At 44.7% G+C, this 16831-nt stretch overlaps 1 protein-coding gene across 3 annotated transcripts in view; it reads left to right on the forward strand.

Moving 5' to 3' along the window:
* Positions 1-16831, forward strand: part of HEG1 (heart development protein with EGF like domains 1) — a 91521-nt gene that overhangs the window by 68146 nt on the left and 6544 nt on the right. For all 3 annotated transcript variants that reach the window (XM_060099415.1, XM_060099418.1, XM_060099416.1), the window contains 4 exons: positions 1286-1328; positions 1461-1498; positions 11556-11643; positions 15488-15662. In XM_060099415.1, the coding sequence (XP_059955398.1) occupies positions 1286-1328; positions 1461-1498; positions 11556-11643; positions 15488-15662 (344 nt within the window). The remainder of the gene's footprint in view (positions 1-1285; positions 1329-1460; positions 1499-11555; positions 11644-15487; positions 15663-16831) is intronic.

Here is a 16831-nt window from a genome sequence, read left to right on the forward strand (position 1 = left end):
TCGTGCCCAGGTCCGGGAAGATCCCACATGCCGCGGAGCGGCTGGGCCCGTGAGCCATGGCCGCTGAGCCTGTGCGTCCGGAGCCTGTGCTCCACAATGGGAGAGGCCACAACAGTGAGAGGCCCGCGTACCGCAAAAAAAAAAAAAAAAAATAGAAGGAAGAAAAAAGTTAAGCACATCTACGTAGTTACTATTATTATGCACTGATCCTTAAAGGAGGGTGCAGGAGGTCTGTGAGAGATCTCCCATCCCAGCCTGCAGGGCGTGCAGCCTCTGAGCCACGTGTGCTGCTGGCACTCACATCTCACCATCAGCGTGTGTGCTATCTGTCCAGAGATCGCTGCTCTATGCTATGTGCCTTTTCTTACCTGTGATTCTTGTATGCGGCACATGGCATACGTTAATCATGAATCAAATTTCTATCATTCCTTGCAGCAGTGAATTTGTCCGAGAGGAGATTTTTTATTGTCTACTTTCATCCACGCATGCATTACAGCTCATGGTGTTCTGTCAGCTTATTGTAATGCTGAAAATGTTCTGTGATCAGATCAATTCAGGAACTGCTGATCCAGGGGAATGGCTGGCCCACAGGCCTTCAGTGAAGCAGTGGTCCACGCGCTGCACTGCCAGAGGGTTCAAAGCTATGGTCTTGGGTGATGTGCCGATTAGGGCTCATCTAGGTATGTCTAGAATCCACTACACAGACCACAGGGTGAGCGTTCTCTTATGGAAACTGAGGCACCCACCAGGACCATGGCTCTGAAGGTGTCAAAGCTCTCCCTTCCTCATGGAAGAGGGTTGATGGAACCAACAGCTGGTTAAAGGTTTGACTTACGTTAAAGAAGGTGAAGCACTTGTCTTTGTGTTTACGGAAGGATGTTACACAAGGGCCATGGAGAACTTCCACAAATAATTGCATATGTTGGATAGTAATTACAGCTACAAACAGTTAGTGGTTACTATGTGCTAGGTGCTGCGCTAAGTCATTTGCATGCCTTATTTTACTTAATCTCCTCCAAGAAACTACAAAACAAATACTATTATTATGCTCTTTTTTATAGCTGGGAAACTGAGAATCACTAAGAGGTTAAGAACTTTTTGGATAAAATTGAGTTGAGCTGGCAACAGTATTTAGGCCAGGTTTCAGGTAATTCTAAAGCTGTTTGTAGCCTCCTGGATCTAGAATATTGTTGTGGCCTTTAGGGTGGCTGGTTTTATTAACTGTCAGTTTGGACCAAGGGAAGTCAATATAGACACGTTCCTGGATTTTCCTTTTCTCTTTCAGCCTGTGAAGATGGATATAGGCTTGAAAATGAAACCTGCATGAGGTAGGCTCCGTGTTTATTTATTCTGATGAATTTGTCCCAAACCTTATTTAGAAGTTACTTAGGTAAATTGCCTCGGTTATTTCTTTTGATATTTGAGACTAATTCTTATTCTTTTTCTTTGTTGACTTGCAGTTGCCCATTCGGCCTTGGCGGTCTCAACTGTGGAAACCGTAAGTATGCAGAAGTCCCGAGTTCTGCGTGGGCAGGGCTGGCACGGCTGTTGGCACGCAGGGTGTCTGTCCCCTCCTCTGGTCCTCAGTTCACATCTGCTGTCTTCCCAGCTCCTGTGCTGGGAGGAAAGCAGAGCGCTGTCCAGGGGCTGGAGGTTTGTAGGGGAGATAAACACTTTCCTAAATAGCCTGATTGTGGAGTGTTAATCAGTACATTAGACATGAGGTTTGAGGCAGAGAGGGAGGGACCACACCCAAGGAGAACAGAAGAGCCTCCTGGGTAGTTTCTTGGAGGGGATGGAATTGGAGGTTTGGGAAGACTTTGACTGGCAGGTATGGAGGGAGAAGGAATCCAGGGAGAGGGCACAACCTAAACAAAGGTCTTAGGCAGCTTGGGCCTGTGGTTTTCAGGGACAGTGTGTAAGTGTGTGTGGCTGAGAAAGAGAGGAAGGCGGAGAATGGGGGATTAGGTTGGCAGAGTATGTGGGGACCAAACTGTTGGGACTTTCGTTGGAGTCTGAGAGTTTAGGTTTTAATCAGTAGCCACTGTGGCACTAGCAAGAGTCTTAGAGCAGGAAAGCAGTTTGGTCAAGAAAATCAAGTCGGGCTGCCGTGAGGAGGACAGAGGAGAATGTGGGGCGGTTAGACCAGTATCGTCGGGGCGGGGGTCAGGGCTGGACGCAGACTGGGGGGTCCCCTGCTGCTAGCTGACGTCTGTGCTCCTGGATACAAGAGGGTTGAGTGGCGGTAACTGTGCACGTGGCAACTTTCACAGTTAATTCACTTCTTTGAGAGAAGCGGTTGGGATTCATTCCAGATCACTTTCACTGAGACCTGTGAAATTAAAGTCACCCTCAAAATTATTGAAAGAAATTCTGGGATATAGGATGTAGCAGGAATAGTAACACTCAGTATTTTAGGACAGCTTTGTCCCTCATTCCATAGAATCTGCCAACAGTCCATATTCTAAGTTTACTAGACCACAAGTAGACATGACTTTATTTCACCCCATCAGTCAGAAATTCCAAGTGTTTTAAAAGCTCTTATGCCAGAAATGGGGCGGTGGGGTGAAGACTAGATAGATATTTCTTTTTTTTAAGTTATTTGTTTTATTTATTTGTTTAAATTAATTTATTTATTTGGCTGCGTTGGGTCTTCATTGCTGTGCGCGGGCTTTCTCTAGTTGCGGCGAGCGGGGGCTACTCTTCGTTGCGGTGCGCGGGCTTCTCATCACGGTGGCTTCTCTCGTTGCGGAGCACAGGCTCTAGGAGCGGGCTTCAGTAGTTGTGGCACGTGGGCTCAGTAGTTGTGGCTCACGGGCTCTAGAGCGCAGTAGTTTTGGTGCACAGGCTTAGTTGCTCCGCAGCATGTGGAATCTTCTCGGACCAGGGCTCGAACCCGTGTCCCCTGCATTGGCAGGCGGATTCTTAACCACTGCGCCACCACGGAAGCCCTAGATATTTCTTATTATGGCACAATATCACAGGTGTACTTGGTTTTGTAAGAGCATGAGTGAGACAAGGTGACGCACGTGGAGATGTGACCATCTCGGGGTAGGGAGCAGCGGGTGAGAGAGCCCACCTGCCAAGTCCTCCCGGGGCCCCTTGGCCCTGACAGGCCTCTCATAGGATGAGCCGGTACTTCTAACCTGCTTGTAGTCAAACAGCTCCCTAAATAGGTTTTACTAGAAAATGCTTCATATTTCTCAGGAAATGGAAGAGTGAAAATGGATACAGGGAAAAGCCCTAGAAAGGGTTGAAGGAAAGGGGAGTGAGCTGCAGGGCGTTGTTCTAAGTGGCAGTGAGTGATTTGCTTTTCAGAGATCATTAACTCCTGTGTATGTGGAGAGGATATACCACTACATCCACTGACTGTTCTGTGAGTTCCTGTGTCTCCGCGTTATGGGGGTCGGGGTCTTGGAAGTAGCCGAATTTCTCTCTGTTCCTGAGACTTCTTTTTGCTCCCTTTTATCCGAGTCATCACGATGACGTCCAGCAGAGGGCAGACTCCAGCCTGGAGGGCTAGCTCCCGGCCACCTTTTGTGGGTGACTCTGGTTAACTCTGAGGGTGTGAATACCACTTTATGACTTTGATATCAGTCTTAATGTCAGTGTTGCAAAGCAATTAATAGTCACTGATAATAAATAGCACCTGCCAACGGCCCCTTTCTCTGCGGTCTCAGATCAGCCCTGGTGTGGGTTAAGGAATCCGGAGCACCTGAGTTTCATCCGGCCTATAGTGATAACACCGTGTGAATTCTGTGACTTGTCACTCAGTGTTTTGTGCCAAATAGCAGAGCTCTCACCACCCACCCCTGTCCCTTCTGCTGTCACCACCAAAGACAGTAAGTGCCTTCTTGGAGGTCTGGCTCAGGCTGGATCTTTTATAGAAAAGAAACACTGCTCTCTGCAGGCTTCTGGGGACACACACTCTGCTGCCCAAGCCCCGTGAGACAGGGAGCCCAGCTCTGTCCAGCCACGCACGTGGCCCTGCGATTCCCTCATGCCTACATTCCTGGAAGTCACCCAACTCTAATACATTCTGGCTGCAGGCATAACCTCTGACCTGCCTTTCTAAAAGTCCCTGTTAGCTTTCTAGTGGTGCCCAGATTTCACCCGCCGCTCCTCATAGAGAATATCCTTCAAACTGGAGCCGGCAGGACAAGCTGTCCTCTCAAGTCCCTGAGTCCCTGAGGCGGTGCGGGCCCAGCTGGACCTCTCTGTGCACCTGGCAAGGCTGCCCACACCAGGCAGTGCAGGGCTGCACCTGTCTTATCACTGCTCGTTTTAATTTTCTTTCCGTGTAAACTATGCCTCTTTTTGCCACAGATTCCATCAATCCTGTCCTCTGATACCACTCGTCCAATGGCCCCAGAATTCTTACACACTTGTCACAATGTCCCTCACTTCCCCTTGCCCCTCCAGCCTTTTTTAGGTGTGCGTGTTTCCTCCTTCGCTTGAATTTTGTAGAGGCTCCTTCTCACAGTTTTATTATATCTCTCATGACCTTGTGGTTTGCTTCACCTTTTTTCTCTTTTTAAAGTAAGTGAATTTTGTCTTTTCATAACGTAAAAACAACACATGCCCATTAATTTGCCTTCTTTAACCCAAATTAATTAGAAAATAGATACAAGGGAAGAAGAAAACTAAAATAAAGCCTTATCACCCATGAAACACATCACTCTTAATACCCTGGTGTATATCCTTGCTACTAATGCTGGTCAATAGACCAGCAGAAGCCACGGCACCTAGGGCCTTGTTAGAGATGCAGCATTTCAGGCCTCTCCACTCCAGACCTACTGAATCAGAATCTGAATTTTAACCAGACTCCTAGGTTTGGTTAATATGCAGATTTGTATACATATCAAAGTTTAGGAAGCAGTATACCAGAGGTATGTATGTGTGTGTCTTTCTAACAGAAATTGGGTCTCACAGAATAAACTGTTTTGTAACCTGCCTTTAAACCTAGTCAACTGTGCAGTGTTTTCATTTACATAATTTTATAAAGCCACTTTTGATAGTTCTGTGGAATTCTACTCTCTGCATATATCATAATTTACTTAACTATTCCCCTCTTATCCATTTTAAATCTTTCTTTACAGTCCCATCCTCTAAGCCATTCTTCTGTTGGTGGTTATTGTCACTTTGTGATGATAGAACACACATAATTTCCCTAGATTACCTTTGTCTGGCCGCAGACATTTTTATCCATCCCTCCTTCTTATCCGCACCACGTCCTTCTGTAGGTCATCCTTTCCATTCGGATGTCCTGCGTCTCTCCAGTGGAGACTCACACAGCCAGCGGGGATGTGGAGTCTGTTTCCCCGTGTCTGGGCCTCTTCATCCTCTTCAAGTGAAACCAGACATTCACCTTAAAGATCCTCCTGCCATGTCTTCCCACCCCACAGTCTGGTGGCAGGTGTAGAAAGTGTCCTTTAATGGTCTCCACCTTGTTGTTACATTGGGCTTAGGACTCAAACCGGTGGAAATGCTGTGTGTTGGCGAGAGTCACTCATAACAAACTGCTTAGGAGGATGAAGAGATCATTAATTATCCAGATGTCAGCTGGAAGTCTCACGCAGCTAAAAGCAAACAACTCACTTTGTGTCGGAACTGAAAGGAAGCAGCCTTGGGAGAGGGGAATGCTGCCCTGTACCTACTCTTGAGTGTTATGGCCACACTACAGCCTGTAGATGTGCGAAAGGCAAATTTCAAGATGTACAGAGGAAAAAAAAAAAAAGAATGCTGTGGACAGGGTTCTAAAGGAAAGATGATGCAAGAGGAGTGGACAGACTTAAAAGGCAGAATTCTAACCACACATCAGTGATGACCACAGTGAGGGGGGAAGGGAGGGAACTACATGAATTTTAAAATAAAATGAATGTGGCCATCTAGAAAGGTCTGTAATGAGTTCAAGGGTTTTAAAGGAAGGCCTACGGATTGGTACGATTCTGACACCAATTCCGATGTGTGTTTTTCCACGTCACAAAGCCAGTTATCTCAATTCTGACACTATCTCTAGGTAGATCCCACAGCTTAAGGGCTCGGTCCACAAGACTTCCCCACCCCAGTCTCCCAGCGGACACCAATCCCACGTCCAGGTTGTCACCTGTGCTCCTGACCAACCGGTGGTAGATGGAGGTTCCAGTGACCCCCCTGCCTGCATTCCATTAATTTGCTGTACTGGCTCGCAGAACTCGGGAAACATTTTAGTAGATTACCAGTTTATTATGAAAGGATAGAACTCAGGAACATCCGGATGGAAGAGATACTCAGGGCCAGGTTGGGGGAAGGGCCCGGAATGTCCATGCCCTCTCCCAGCGTGGCACCTTCCCTCATCTCCCAAGCGTTCACCAACCTGGAGCTCTCTGAACCCCGTCCTTCTGGCTTTTCATGGCAGCTTCATGACACAGTCAAGGTTGATTAAATCATTGGCGGTTGGTGACTGAAGTCAGTCTCCAGCCCCTCTCCCCTCCCAAGAGGTTGTAACCAGCTAATCACGAGTTTGGTTTCCCTGGCAACCAACCTCCATCCAGGAGTTTCCTAAGGGCTTTCCAAAAGTCACCTCATTAACATAGCAAAAGACACCTTTGCTCTCCAGGCTTAGGAAATTCCCAGGGTTTTAGGAGCTGTGCTTGGACCGGGAACAGATACGTATTTCTTATAAATCAGTATCACAGTTGACTAAGGTTATTCTGGAGAGATAAACCTAGCTGGCTTGAACAACAAAGATGGTTTATTGGAAGGCTCCTGGGGTAAGTCATGGAATTCCAGCATCAGGAATGGCAAGAATCAGGGAGTTGTGGAGAGTCACAGCAACAGGAGGTTGGCGCCTTCTTTTCAGAGCACACTTTTAACATGGATCCGTCTTCATCCCTGTCTCTACTTGTGCTGTGGGTCTGTGCACAGGCTTTCTGCCTCACAATGGAAAATAGGCTCACCAAAGAGCTTCGAGTGCGCGTCACTGGCTTAGTCATTTTGAAATAGAAGGTTCTGTCTCTCTCCCAGAATGAGATTCCTGGGAAGGAACTAATTGATCCAGTTTGGATCTTGTGCTCACTCCCAGGTCAAACCCCTATGGCTGGGGATGGTGTTACATGTATAAGCATGACCACCCCACTGTACCCTGCATGTGGCGGGGGGTGGACAGTTCCCACAAGGGGGTTGACTAAGCAGACAGTCCTGTAAATTCCATCCAAATAAGCATATAAGCAAGGACAAATATAGCCTCCGGGAAAGACTAAGGCCCAGAATGGTTTGGTTTAATGAAAAATGGCAACAGCGATGACAGCAACACCAACCTATGATCAAACCACAAGAAGAATAACGTAAAGATAGAGCCATTGCTTGGGAAAGACTGTGAAATGTCAGCAAATGTCCAAGACAAAGTAAGTGAAGAATTCCAGCTTCATCATTCTGCAGGATCCCTTCAAAGTAGGAAGGATAGGACAGACGAACCTAAGACAGCACACATGGCCTTCGTTCTCACCTTAATAAACATTCAGGGAACCTGCGGGACTAGTGAACGTTACAGTAGGGGTTGATTTACAGTCCCATGCACTGTACATCATCATGTGGCCTCATAGTAAATCTAAAGTCAGTCCTCAAGTGTGAAAGATCAGTTGTAGTTCATGAGCTGACTTGACCATAGGTATGAGAAAAAAGATCTGTGGGTTATATTGTCCACAAGCTTATTACAAATTTCCAGTGACATGGCTGCCAAAGAACAACAAACAACTCTTTAAAAAATGTATGTGTATAAAGTAAGTTATATATGTACACATACAATTTCTAGATTTAGAGGAGGTTGTGTGTATCTGTGTGTTTATATAAACACATGAATAAAATTTGGGAAATAGAGAAAAACATGAAGAAGAAAGTACCAGTCCCTTATTACCCGAGGCAGTGCTAAAGTCTGTGAACATTTTTGTGAGTTCCCTCCCAGGCGCTTTCTCTGTGCTCATGTGCACAGAGGTCTTTGGATTTCAGTCCAGCATTCTTTCCTCTCCTACATAATTTAAGCCAGTGCCACCCAAGGTCTGGCCTTCCAGTTGGCAGTGTCTCCATCCCCCAGAAGCTTACTGGAGATACAGCTTCTTGGCCTAGCCCAGACCTGCTGAATCAAATCTCTTGGGGGTGGGGACCAGGCATCTGAGTTTTAAGAAGTCCTCTGGGTGAGTCAGATGTGCAGGAAAAGTTTGAGAAGCACTTGTCTATATCAGTGTGTTTTGTTTCAAGGGGCCAAATTATGCTCAGAAACCAAGAGGTGGTCTTTGCCAACATTTTATTTAACACGGGTTGACTGTGGGAATTATAATCTCACAAGGCAGTAGCATACAGGATGTCTCTTAATAAGTCAACAAAGAAATAACAGTCCAAACTAATCACATATTTATCACACTGTTGTTCCAGGAAAGGGGAGATGAAAGGAATAAAGTCCAAACTTAATTGAGGCGTACCTTTCAACAGGTTGGTTCTCAGGAGAGACGCTTCAGCAGATTTCCAACTGTCAGTGCAAAAACCACAATCCTTGTTTCCAGAGCATGTTGCTAGGGAATCAAGACACTCGTGTTGACAGGCAAGATGATCTTTGTGAGGCCACTGCACTGCCCGGCTTCCACCACTACCGGTAGAAGAGTCCCCTTTACCATGGGAGGATCTGGTGCCCCAAGGTCTTCGGAGAGCTATTTAGATGAGCAAAGGATGGCCTTGTCCAGACCGAACACTCACAAGAGTCCCCACAAACTCTGAGTATTTAGAGTCTAAATGTCCCCTTGTTCATGTTGCTTCTTCATAGGTTCTTACTAAGCCCCCAGCAGCACTAGTAAGTGCAGTCGGCAGCCACAGATGTGGATGCTGACATCCTGAAATACATTTTCACTTTTATATCAAAACAATAACTTCATTCTTTTTTTTTTTTTTTTTTTTTTTTGGCCGTGCCCAGTGGCTTGCGGGATCTTAGCTCCCCAACCAGGGATTGAACCCTGGCCCCGGCAGTGAAAGTGCCAAGTTCTAACGACTGGACCGCCAGGGAATTCCCCAATAACGTCATTCTTAAAAACAAGTTCATTCTTGTCACAAACAAGGGGACCTGAAATCATATCAAACCACCTCATAACACGGCACCCCTCAAAGTGTGGGAACTGTGAACTGGGACAGGATGGCGACAAGATGATACAGAAGCAGAGAGTAAGCACTTAGAATCGTTCACGCTGACATGGTTGTGACACCCAAGCATGGGATCCTTTGTAAAATAAAGAGCTTTGTTGTATTTTACGGAAATATTGGTCTGCAGTAGATGCCTTGAAAAAAGGAGAGAAGGAAATTCATGATAGTTGGTGCCTGGGGGGAAAGACACGAGGAGCAAATGAGACTTTATTTTCTTCATTTAACAATAATATCCAAAAGCACAGCCCAAGAAGAACTGGTCCTTGACCACAGATAGTTTGGAAAGCACTGGTCTACACTGCCTTTGTCTCTTTTTAGACACAACACAGGTGCTTGTTTCAAAGGGGAACCTGCCACAGCTGCAGCAACTTGCGAGGGTCACTTCTAAAATGACTGCTCACTTGTTTTGCCGGAAGTGAGAAAACATGAACTTGGTGTGGAGAGATAAGCAAGAACTAGACTTTGGTCTCTGGTTAGGAACAAAGGGAGCTACTGTAGGTTTTTTGAAGCAGGGAAATGGCACGGTCAGATTTGGTTTTTGGAGTGAGTGGGCAAGACTGGGCACAGGAGCATGAGTTAGCAGGTGATTACAGTTGTCTGGTCGGCAGTCGATGGTGGCTTAGGGTAGTGTTGGTGGAGATAAAGGGAAGTCGACAAATTCAAGAGATTTGTCTTTTGTCCTCACTTTTTAAAAAATGAAGCTTGAGTAGATGTGTCAGGAGGTGAGGGGGAGAATGAACTCATTCCTCGGTTTGGCTTTGTTTCCTGGATATCTTAATACTGATGGTTTTTCATAGTAATCAGGTTTCTGTGCTATTTATTTCAAGAAAGGACAGGTAAATGGCTGCATGACTTGTATTTGCTCTTCTCTCACAGTCTGCTCATTGTCAACTCTGTGCATCATCCTTTGACTTTACCTGAATACCTAGAGAGTATGGTTCCATCCTATTTTACTATAGAAAACCTGGTCATTGGCTCTTTCTTTTTTTTTTTCATCCTGGACCTGACAACCTGAGAGCGCAATTATAATCATATTTCCACAGCAAAAAACAATCTGAATATTTAATAGATTTTATTGAAAATGTTTTCCAGAATACATAGGTATAAAACCAATTAATTAAAATTTTAATATTGTTTATAATATATGATCTGTGCTTGCTTATATGACTGATAATTTCTGGTAATTAAATTCAATGTGTATGTGTTGAGACTACCCAGTTTCTAGCATGGGTTAGGCAGTGATTCCCAGACTCTGGGTAATATTTCTTATCAAATTGTGGAATCTAACCTAGGGTTGCCTTCTTTTTATTTTATCAAGTAAGAACCTAAAACCAAATTTAAAAAATTTTACATCAATTCAAAAATTTTTTAAAACAATTAACCACCAAGGGTGGGAAGTAGCCAAGAAAATATTCTTTTTTTCCAATTACTTTTTAAAAAGCAGCTTTACTAAAGGCATAATTTACACAAGATAAAATGCATCTGTATTAAGTGAGGAAAAAAAGTCGGAAGGACCAAATTTTAGAAGGTATTAAAACTAGAGAAAAAACAACCCAAAAGAGTTTAGCTTTTGAAAAATGTATGCATCTCTTTTATTTTCCTCTTCTGATCGCGGATTGGTAACAATGTCATCGGGCTGGTCTGCAGGTAGAATTTGGGAGCCCCCATTCTAGGAGTGGCTGAGAAAGAGAAACTCTGCTCAAAATAGTATAGGGGAGGGATAATCATTTCCCCTCTACCCTTCTAGATTCTTGGCTGACACCCCCCCACACAGTCCCATTAAAAGCCAGAGTAACAGGAGAAAAAACCATTTTAATTATGCGCATACACACGGGAGCCCCACAAAGATATGAGGCTCAAAAGGCAGCCAGGTGATTGAGGCTCATATACCCTCCTGAGCTGAGGAAAGGGCCAGGGGTCTAGGGCTTCAGAGGGGAAAATGCAATTTACAGGAAAGTGAGAAGAGGAAATGTTTGGGACACAAAGGTTGCACGCCAAGCAGATAAGTCTCTCAGGTGAAAAAGTTATCTGTGGTATTAGCTCTCTTCCTGGTACAAGCCTCTTTCTAATGTAAATTTCTCTTACAAATGGGTAATTAATACTCAGTTTTCAGAGTTTCTCCTGTGTCTGCAGTTTCTCAAAAATATCAGCTCAAAATAATAAATATACCAAAGAGGCATATTTGGGGATGGCACATTCTGCTCCCCGTCAAGTGAGACAATGCAGAGCTAGTCCCAAGCAGCCTTTGCTGGGGGCCCAGAAAATGAAAAGTGGTCACCAGCTGAGGCATGGGGTAGCCGTGGGGCGGGGAAGGGGACCATTTTTTGGTATTCCTTTATTCATTCATTACCTCTTACCAATCCACTTTTTTCCTTTTTAAACCTGTTTAGCCTATCAGCTTATCACTGTGGTGATCGCAGCAGCGGGAGGTGGGCTTCTACTCATCCTGGGCATCGCACTGATTGTTACCTGTTGCAGGTGAGTGCCAAGAGTCGACATTTTAATTCTCCTTCTTTGCCTGTGCTAAGCAAGGGTTATTTTTACCCCTTTTAAAGAATGTCTGGGGTGGTTTACAGTATTAAATCGTAATGAATGACTGAACCATTTAAAAAAAGGAAAAAGGGAAATTCATGATAGGTAGTACCATCTGGGAAAGAAAAGGACAGCAAATGGGATTTTTACTAAAAGCGCACAAAAGCACAAGCAACAAAAGGAAAAGATAGATTGGACTTCATCAAAATTAAAACTTCTCTGCTTCAAAGAACACTATCAAGAAAGTGAAAAAGACAACCCACAGAAGGGGAGAAAGTATATGCAAATCATATGTCTAATAAAAGACTTGTATCTAAAATATATAAGGAATCCTTACAACTCAGTAATAAAAAAGTGAAACCGCAGAACGCATTTTGGGACTTAGTAGAGCGTAGGTTCTTCTGTCTTGGTGCAGAAAGAATTCAGCAAAGTGATAGATAAGAAGTGATTTATCAGAATAGGATGCTTGTGAGGTTTACAAGCCTGTGGGCAAGAGGGTGCCACACTAAGAACTTAGTGGGCTACAGTTTTATAATCAAAGGAAGGATGGGGAGGGGGAGAGGACCATTGTTGAGTGGACGTCACGCTTCCATCATCCGCTCCTCCACAGCAGGTGGGGGAGTTTTCTTGTCCCTACATGGTGAAGCCGGGACTGTCATGGTACTATTTAAATAAGCAGAAGGATGGTAACATATGCTAAAAATGGTAAATCATCTCAGGTTTTAGTATAATGTCGTGTTTTCCCTGTATGTTTGTTTTTAGTGCATGCAGAGGAGCGTGTCCTAGGAATTATTAACTTACTGACCTTACTGGGCAGGATGTGGGTCTCATTTTACCATCGTTTGACTGTTTGGGGGCATGTCTCAAGCTTCTGTTGCATGGTTTTGTTGCTAAGCAAGCCAGCTTGGTTTTGTGGTTAAGTAAACCTGCTTTCTTGAGTGTTCATTAACTTACAGGGGTCTCCCATGCTTTTTTCTTTACTTATCCTTTAGTGGGATTAACTATTTAATCACCTATTTTGTCCCTTTACTCTGTCCCTATCAAAGGCAACCCAATTAAAAGTGGGCAAAGAACTTGCATAGTCATTTCTCCAAAGAAGATACACAAATGCCCAATAAATACATGAAAAGATGCTCAATGTCATTATCCATCAGGGAAATGCTGTCAAAACTAACATCAGATACCACTTCACACCCACTAACATGGCTACTAAAACAAACCAACAAAAACCAGAAAACAACAAGTGTTGATGAGAATGTGGGAAAAGTAGAACGCTCAGACACTGCTGGTGGAAACATAAAATGGTGTAGTCACTTGGAAAAAGTCTGGCAGTTCCTCAGCACGTTAAGCAGAATTGCCATCTGACCCAGCATTTCCACTCTTATACCAAGAGAAACGAAAACGGGTGTTCACACAGAACCATGTACACAAGTATTCATAGCAGCATTGTTCGTAATAGCCAAAAGGTGAAAATAACCCCAATATCCATCAACTGATGGATAGATAAACAAAATGTGATATATCCATACAATGGAATATTATTCGCCATAAAAAGGAATGAAACACGCTATAACATGCATGAACCTTGAAAATAGTATGCTATGTGAATTAAGCCAGTCACAAAAGACCACATATGTATGGTTTCATTTATTTGAATGTCCAAAATAGGCAAATCAAATAGAGACAGAAAGTAGATTGTCGGTTGCCTAGGCCTGGATGGGCAGGGGAGAACTGGGGAGGAATGGCTAAGACGTGTGGGGGTTCTTTCTGGGCTGATGAAATTGTTCCAAAGCTGCACAACTGACGGTTGCACAACTCTGAATATACTAAAAGCCATTGACTTCTACACTTTTTAAATAAAATTTTTGGCTGCGTTGAGTGTTCATTGCCGCATGCAGGCTTTTCTCTAGTTGTGGCGAGCGTGGGCCACTCTTCGTTGCGGCGCGCGGGCTTCTCATTGCGGTGGCCTTTCCTGTTGTGGAACATGGCCTCTAGGGTGCGTGGGCTTCAGTAGTTGCGACACGCGGGCTCAGTAGCTGTGGCTCGCGAGCTCCAGAGCACAGGTTCAGTTGTTGTGGTGCATGGGCTTTGTTGCTTCGCGGCATGTGGGACCTTCCAGGACCAGGGCTCTAACCCATGTCCCCTGCATTGGCAGGCAGATTCCTAACCGCTGCACCACCAGGGAAGCCCGACTTTTACACTTTAAATGGGAAAATTAAGGAGCAAACAAAGACGAAAGGGATTGCCTGGAATATTCAGCAGTGGAGAGGTGGCAGGCATGTGGATGAGCAGACAGTATTACTTGGCTCTAGGCTTCTGGACAGCAGTGGGATTCGGTTTCGATTGGAAAAGGAAGAAAGAGAAAGGAATTAGTTCCCTTCTCTGTGGTTATTCAGATAAGGGAAAACTCAGACTTTGGATTTAGATGATAATAAGTGGCAGGAATTATCTTGACATAGCAGATTCAGGGGACCTACAAAATAGCAAGTTATCTTTTCAACCACTGACCTGAAGGACATTTTAAGATATCCTCTATCTCCAGGAATGCTGCAGAGAGCAAGCTGCTCCAACTGCCCTTCCAGGGATGCAGGCCCCATGGTTCAGCCCATGCCTGTCATTCACAACGTTGCAATCAAAGCATCAGAGATAAACTGTGTGAGTGGAAATAAAAATCTGGGTAGGAGACTAGGAGCTAGAGGGATAGACTTTGAGTGCTCCAGGAGACAGAAGCCTCCTGTCCGCTCAGTGTCCTGTACCAGGTAGTGTAGCCATTTGGGGAAAGAGAGCCTGTGACTATTGGTCCCTGGGAGAAGGTCGCTGTAAATCAGTAAGTCATTGTTTGAGACAAGATGCTCCAGCCCCCAGGGAACACCACAATGGCAGGTCTGTTCTCAACTTGTAAGAAGGGACAACGCCTAAGCCCCATGCTGGACATTTGGTTTTAAGATCCTGAATGATTTGGTGCCTTCCCTAGAACATTTATTTACAGGAAAGCGAGGTGTAGAGGGAGGAAACTCCAGATTATCTTACCCAGGACAAATATCACTAAAAATGTCTGATTCGACGCCCATTACAGAAAGTGAATAACACATCCTCCAACAGTTTCCAGTCAGAGAACTCTCACCACTAGGGAACTTGTCCTAGGGTTTCCCTGCCCCGCTGACAGGAGAATCTGTATGGGTATATAGACAAGTGGGCATTTCTGCAAACAAAACATACTATTTTCATGGTTCGTGAAGTAGCTTCATGCAGTGGAACAGCACTGGCCGGGGAGTTGGGAGTCCTGAATTCTGGCCCCAGCTTTACTAGTAGCAAACTGTGACCCCAGGACAAGTCACATCCTTCACAAAGCCAGAGTTACCTCATCCCCAGAGCTTCTCAAGCAGGTTGGGAACTGCTGGACTAAAGAATCCTAAAGGCCCTTCCCGCTGCAACATCTTACGAATTTATGACTCTTGGTTCCCTGGCTGACCCCACGGTGCAGCGATCTCTGTCCCCCAGAACAGTCTAAATCTGCTCCACTGCAGCTGTCTTTGTCCTCTCTACCCACGATAACCTGACCCTTTGGGTTGGAAGATTGTTTGCATCTTTTTTTTGCACCTAATTGCATTTTTATAGGCAAATACTAAAAATAATAACAACAATAATAGCATTCCTCAGTGGGCAGCTACAAAAAAGTATAGTGGTATCTTTAGGTCTAATTTTCCTTGCAAAAAACTAGATGGTGCTTTCACAGATAGCATTTCTTCATAGAACGTGTTTCAATTTTCAGAATTTTTTTACCTTGCAGAAAGAATAAAAACGACATAAGCAAGCTCATCTTCAAAAGTGGAGATTTCCAAATGTCCCCATATGCTGAGTACCCCAAGAACCCTCGCTCACAAGAATGGGGCCGAGAAGCTATTGAAATGCATGAGAATGGAAGTACCAAAAACCTCCTCCAGATGACGGATGTGTATTACTCGGTGTGTATTCCCATGCCCACGTGACCTTCCGGCTCCAATTTCCTCGGAGAATTAAAGGGATTCTGTTTTTTCTGTTTGTTTTGGGGGTTTTTTGGTTTTGTTTTCCTGGTCTCGACACGTGGCTTGCTGGATCTCAGTTCCCTGATCTGGGATTAAACCCGGGCCACGGCAGTGAAAGCCCGGAATCCTAACCACTAGGCAACCAGAGGACTCCCAACGGATTCTGTTTTGTTGTAGTAAAAGCACTCCAGCTCATTAAAAGTTAAAAAGAATGGTGGCCTACGCCTCTTATTCACATGGTTTAATATTCAATTTCCTTACTATCTATTGGCATGGGATTTATTAGTTCCAACATTGAGCTATGAAGAGTGTTTCCACGGAGCACAGTATGTACTTCATGAGGTGGCGGCAAGATCCTCCTTGTCACTGAACTTGCTTTTAAGTCACAGGACCGGAAGGTAAAAGAGAGAGAAAGAATTGAATGATATTTAGCCTTTGGCCCTTTCATTTTTATCTCTTGTCTGCCATGCTTTACATCATGTGGTTGGGTAGTTGAAACCAAGGGATTGGGAAAAGGTATAAAAAGAACAATTCAGTGTCATCCTCACCCAGCACTTGTCAGAGGTTTGGAAGATTCAATAGGTCTTTAATAATTTGCTATGTCCAGCCCTGGGGTGCATCATTTGGAAAGATGGGAGACCATCTTGAACCCCTGCTGCTTCTGTCCCACACTGAACAACCCATGTCGTATTCCCATGCCTGCTCAGTTCTTTCATGTTACACTGTATCAGCCGTAAAGCAAACACAGGAGGTGATACCTGAGCTGAAAAATAAACAGCTGGCAAGTGACTTCTCCTGCCTTGCGGAGCTGTGAGAAGTATAGCAGTGAACGGGAAACCTTGCCCTAAGGTTTCAAGGGACTTAATAGCTTTAGGCAATCCTGTTAACAGAGGGAACAACCACTCTGGTTGCTATGGAGATTAACCTGCGCTTCAGACTTTGGATGGGAGGGGCATTCGTGCTAAGGAAGCTGTAGTTTCAATGGACTCTGAAAATTTTGAACCTGGCCTGGAGGAAGAACAAAAAGAAATAAGGGGAAAGATAACTGTAGGTACAAAGATAGATCTAGTTTGAATGCTTCTGTTGATGTTTCTGCATAGGAGCTTTGC

The sequence above is a fragment of the Mesoplodon densirostris genome, chromosome 5, assembly GCF_025265405.1.
Source record: "Mesoplodon densirostris isolate mMesDen1 chromosome 5, mMesDen1 primary haplotype, whole genome shotgun sequence".
Lineage (NCBI taxonomy): Eukaryota > Metazoa > Chordata > Mammalia > Artiodactyla > Ziphiidae > Mesoplodon > Mesoplodon densirostris.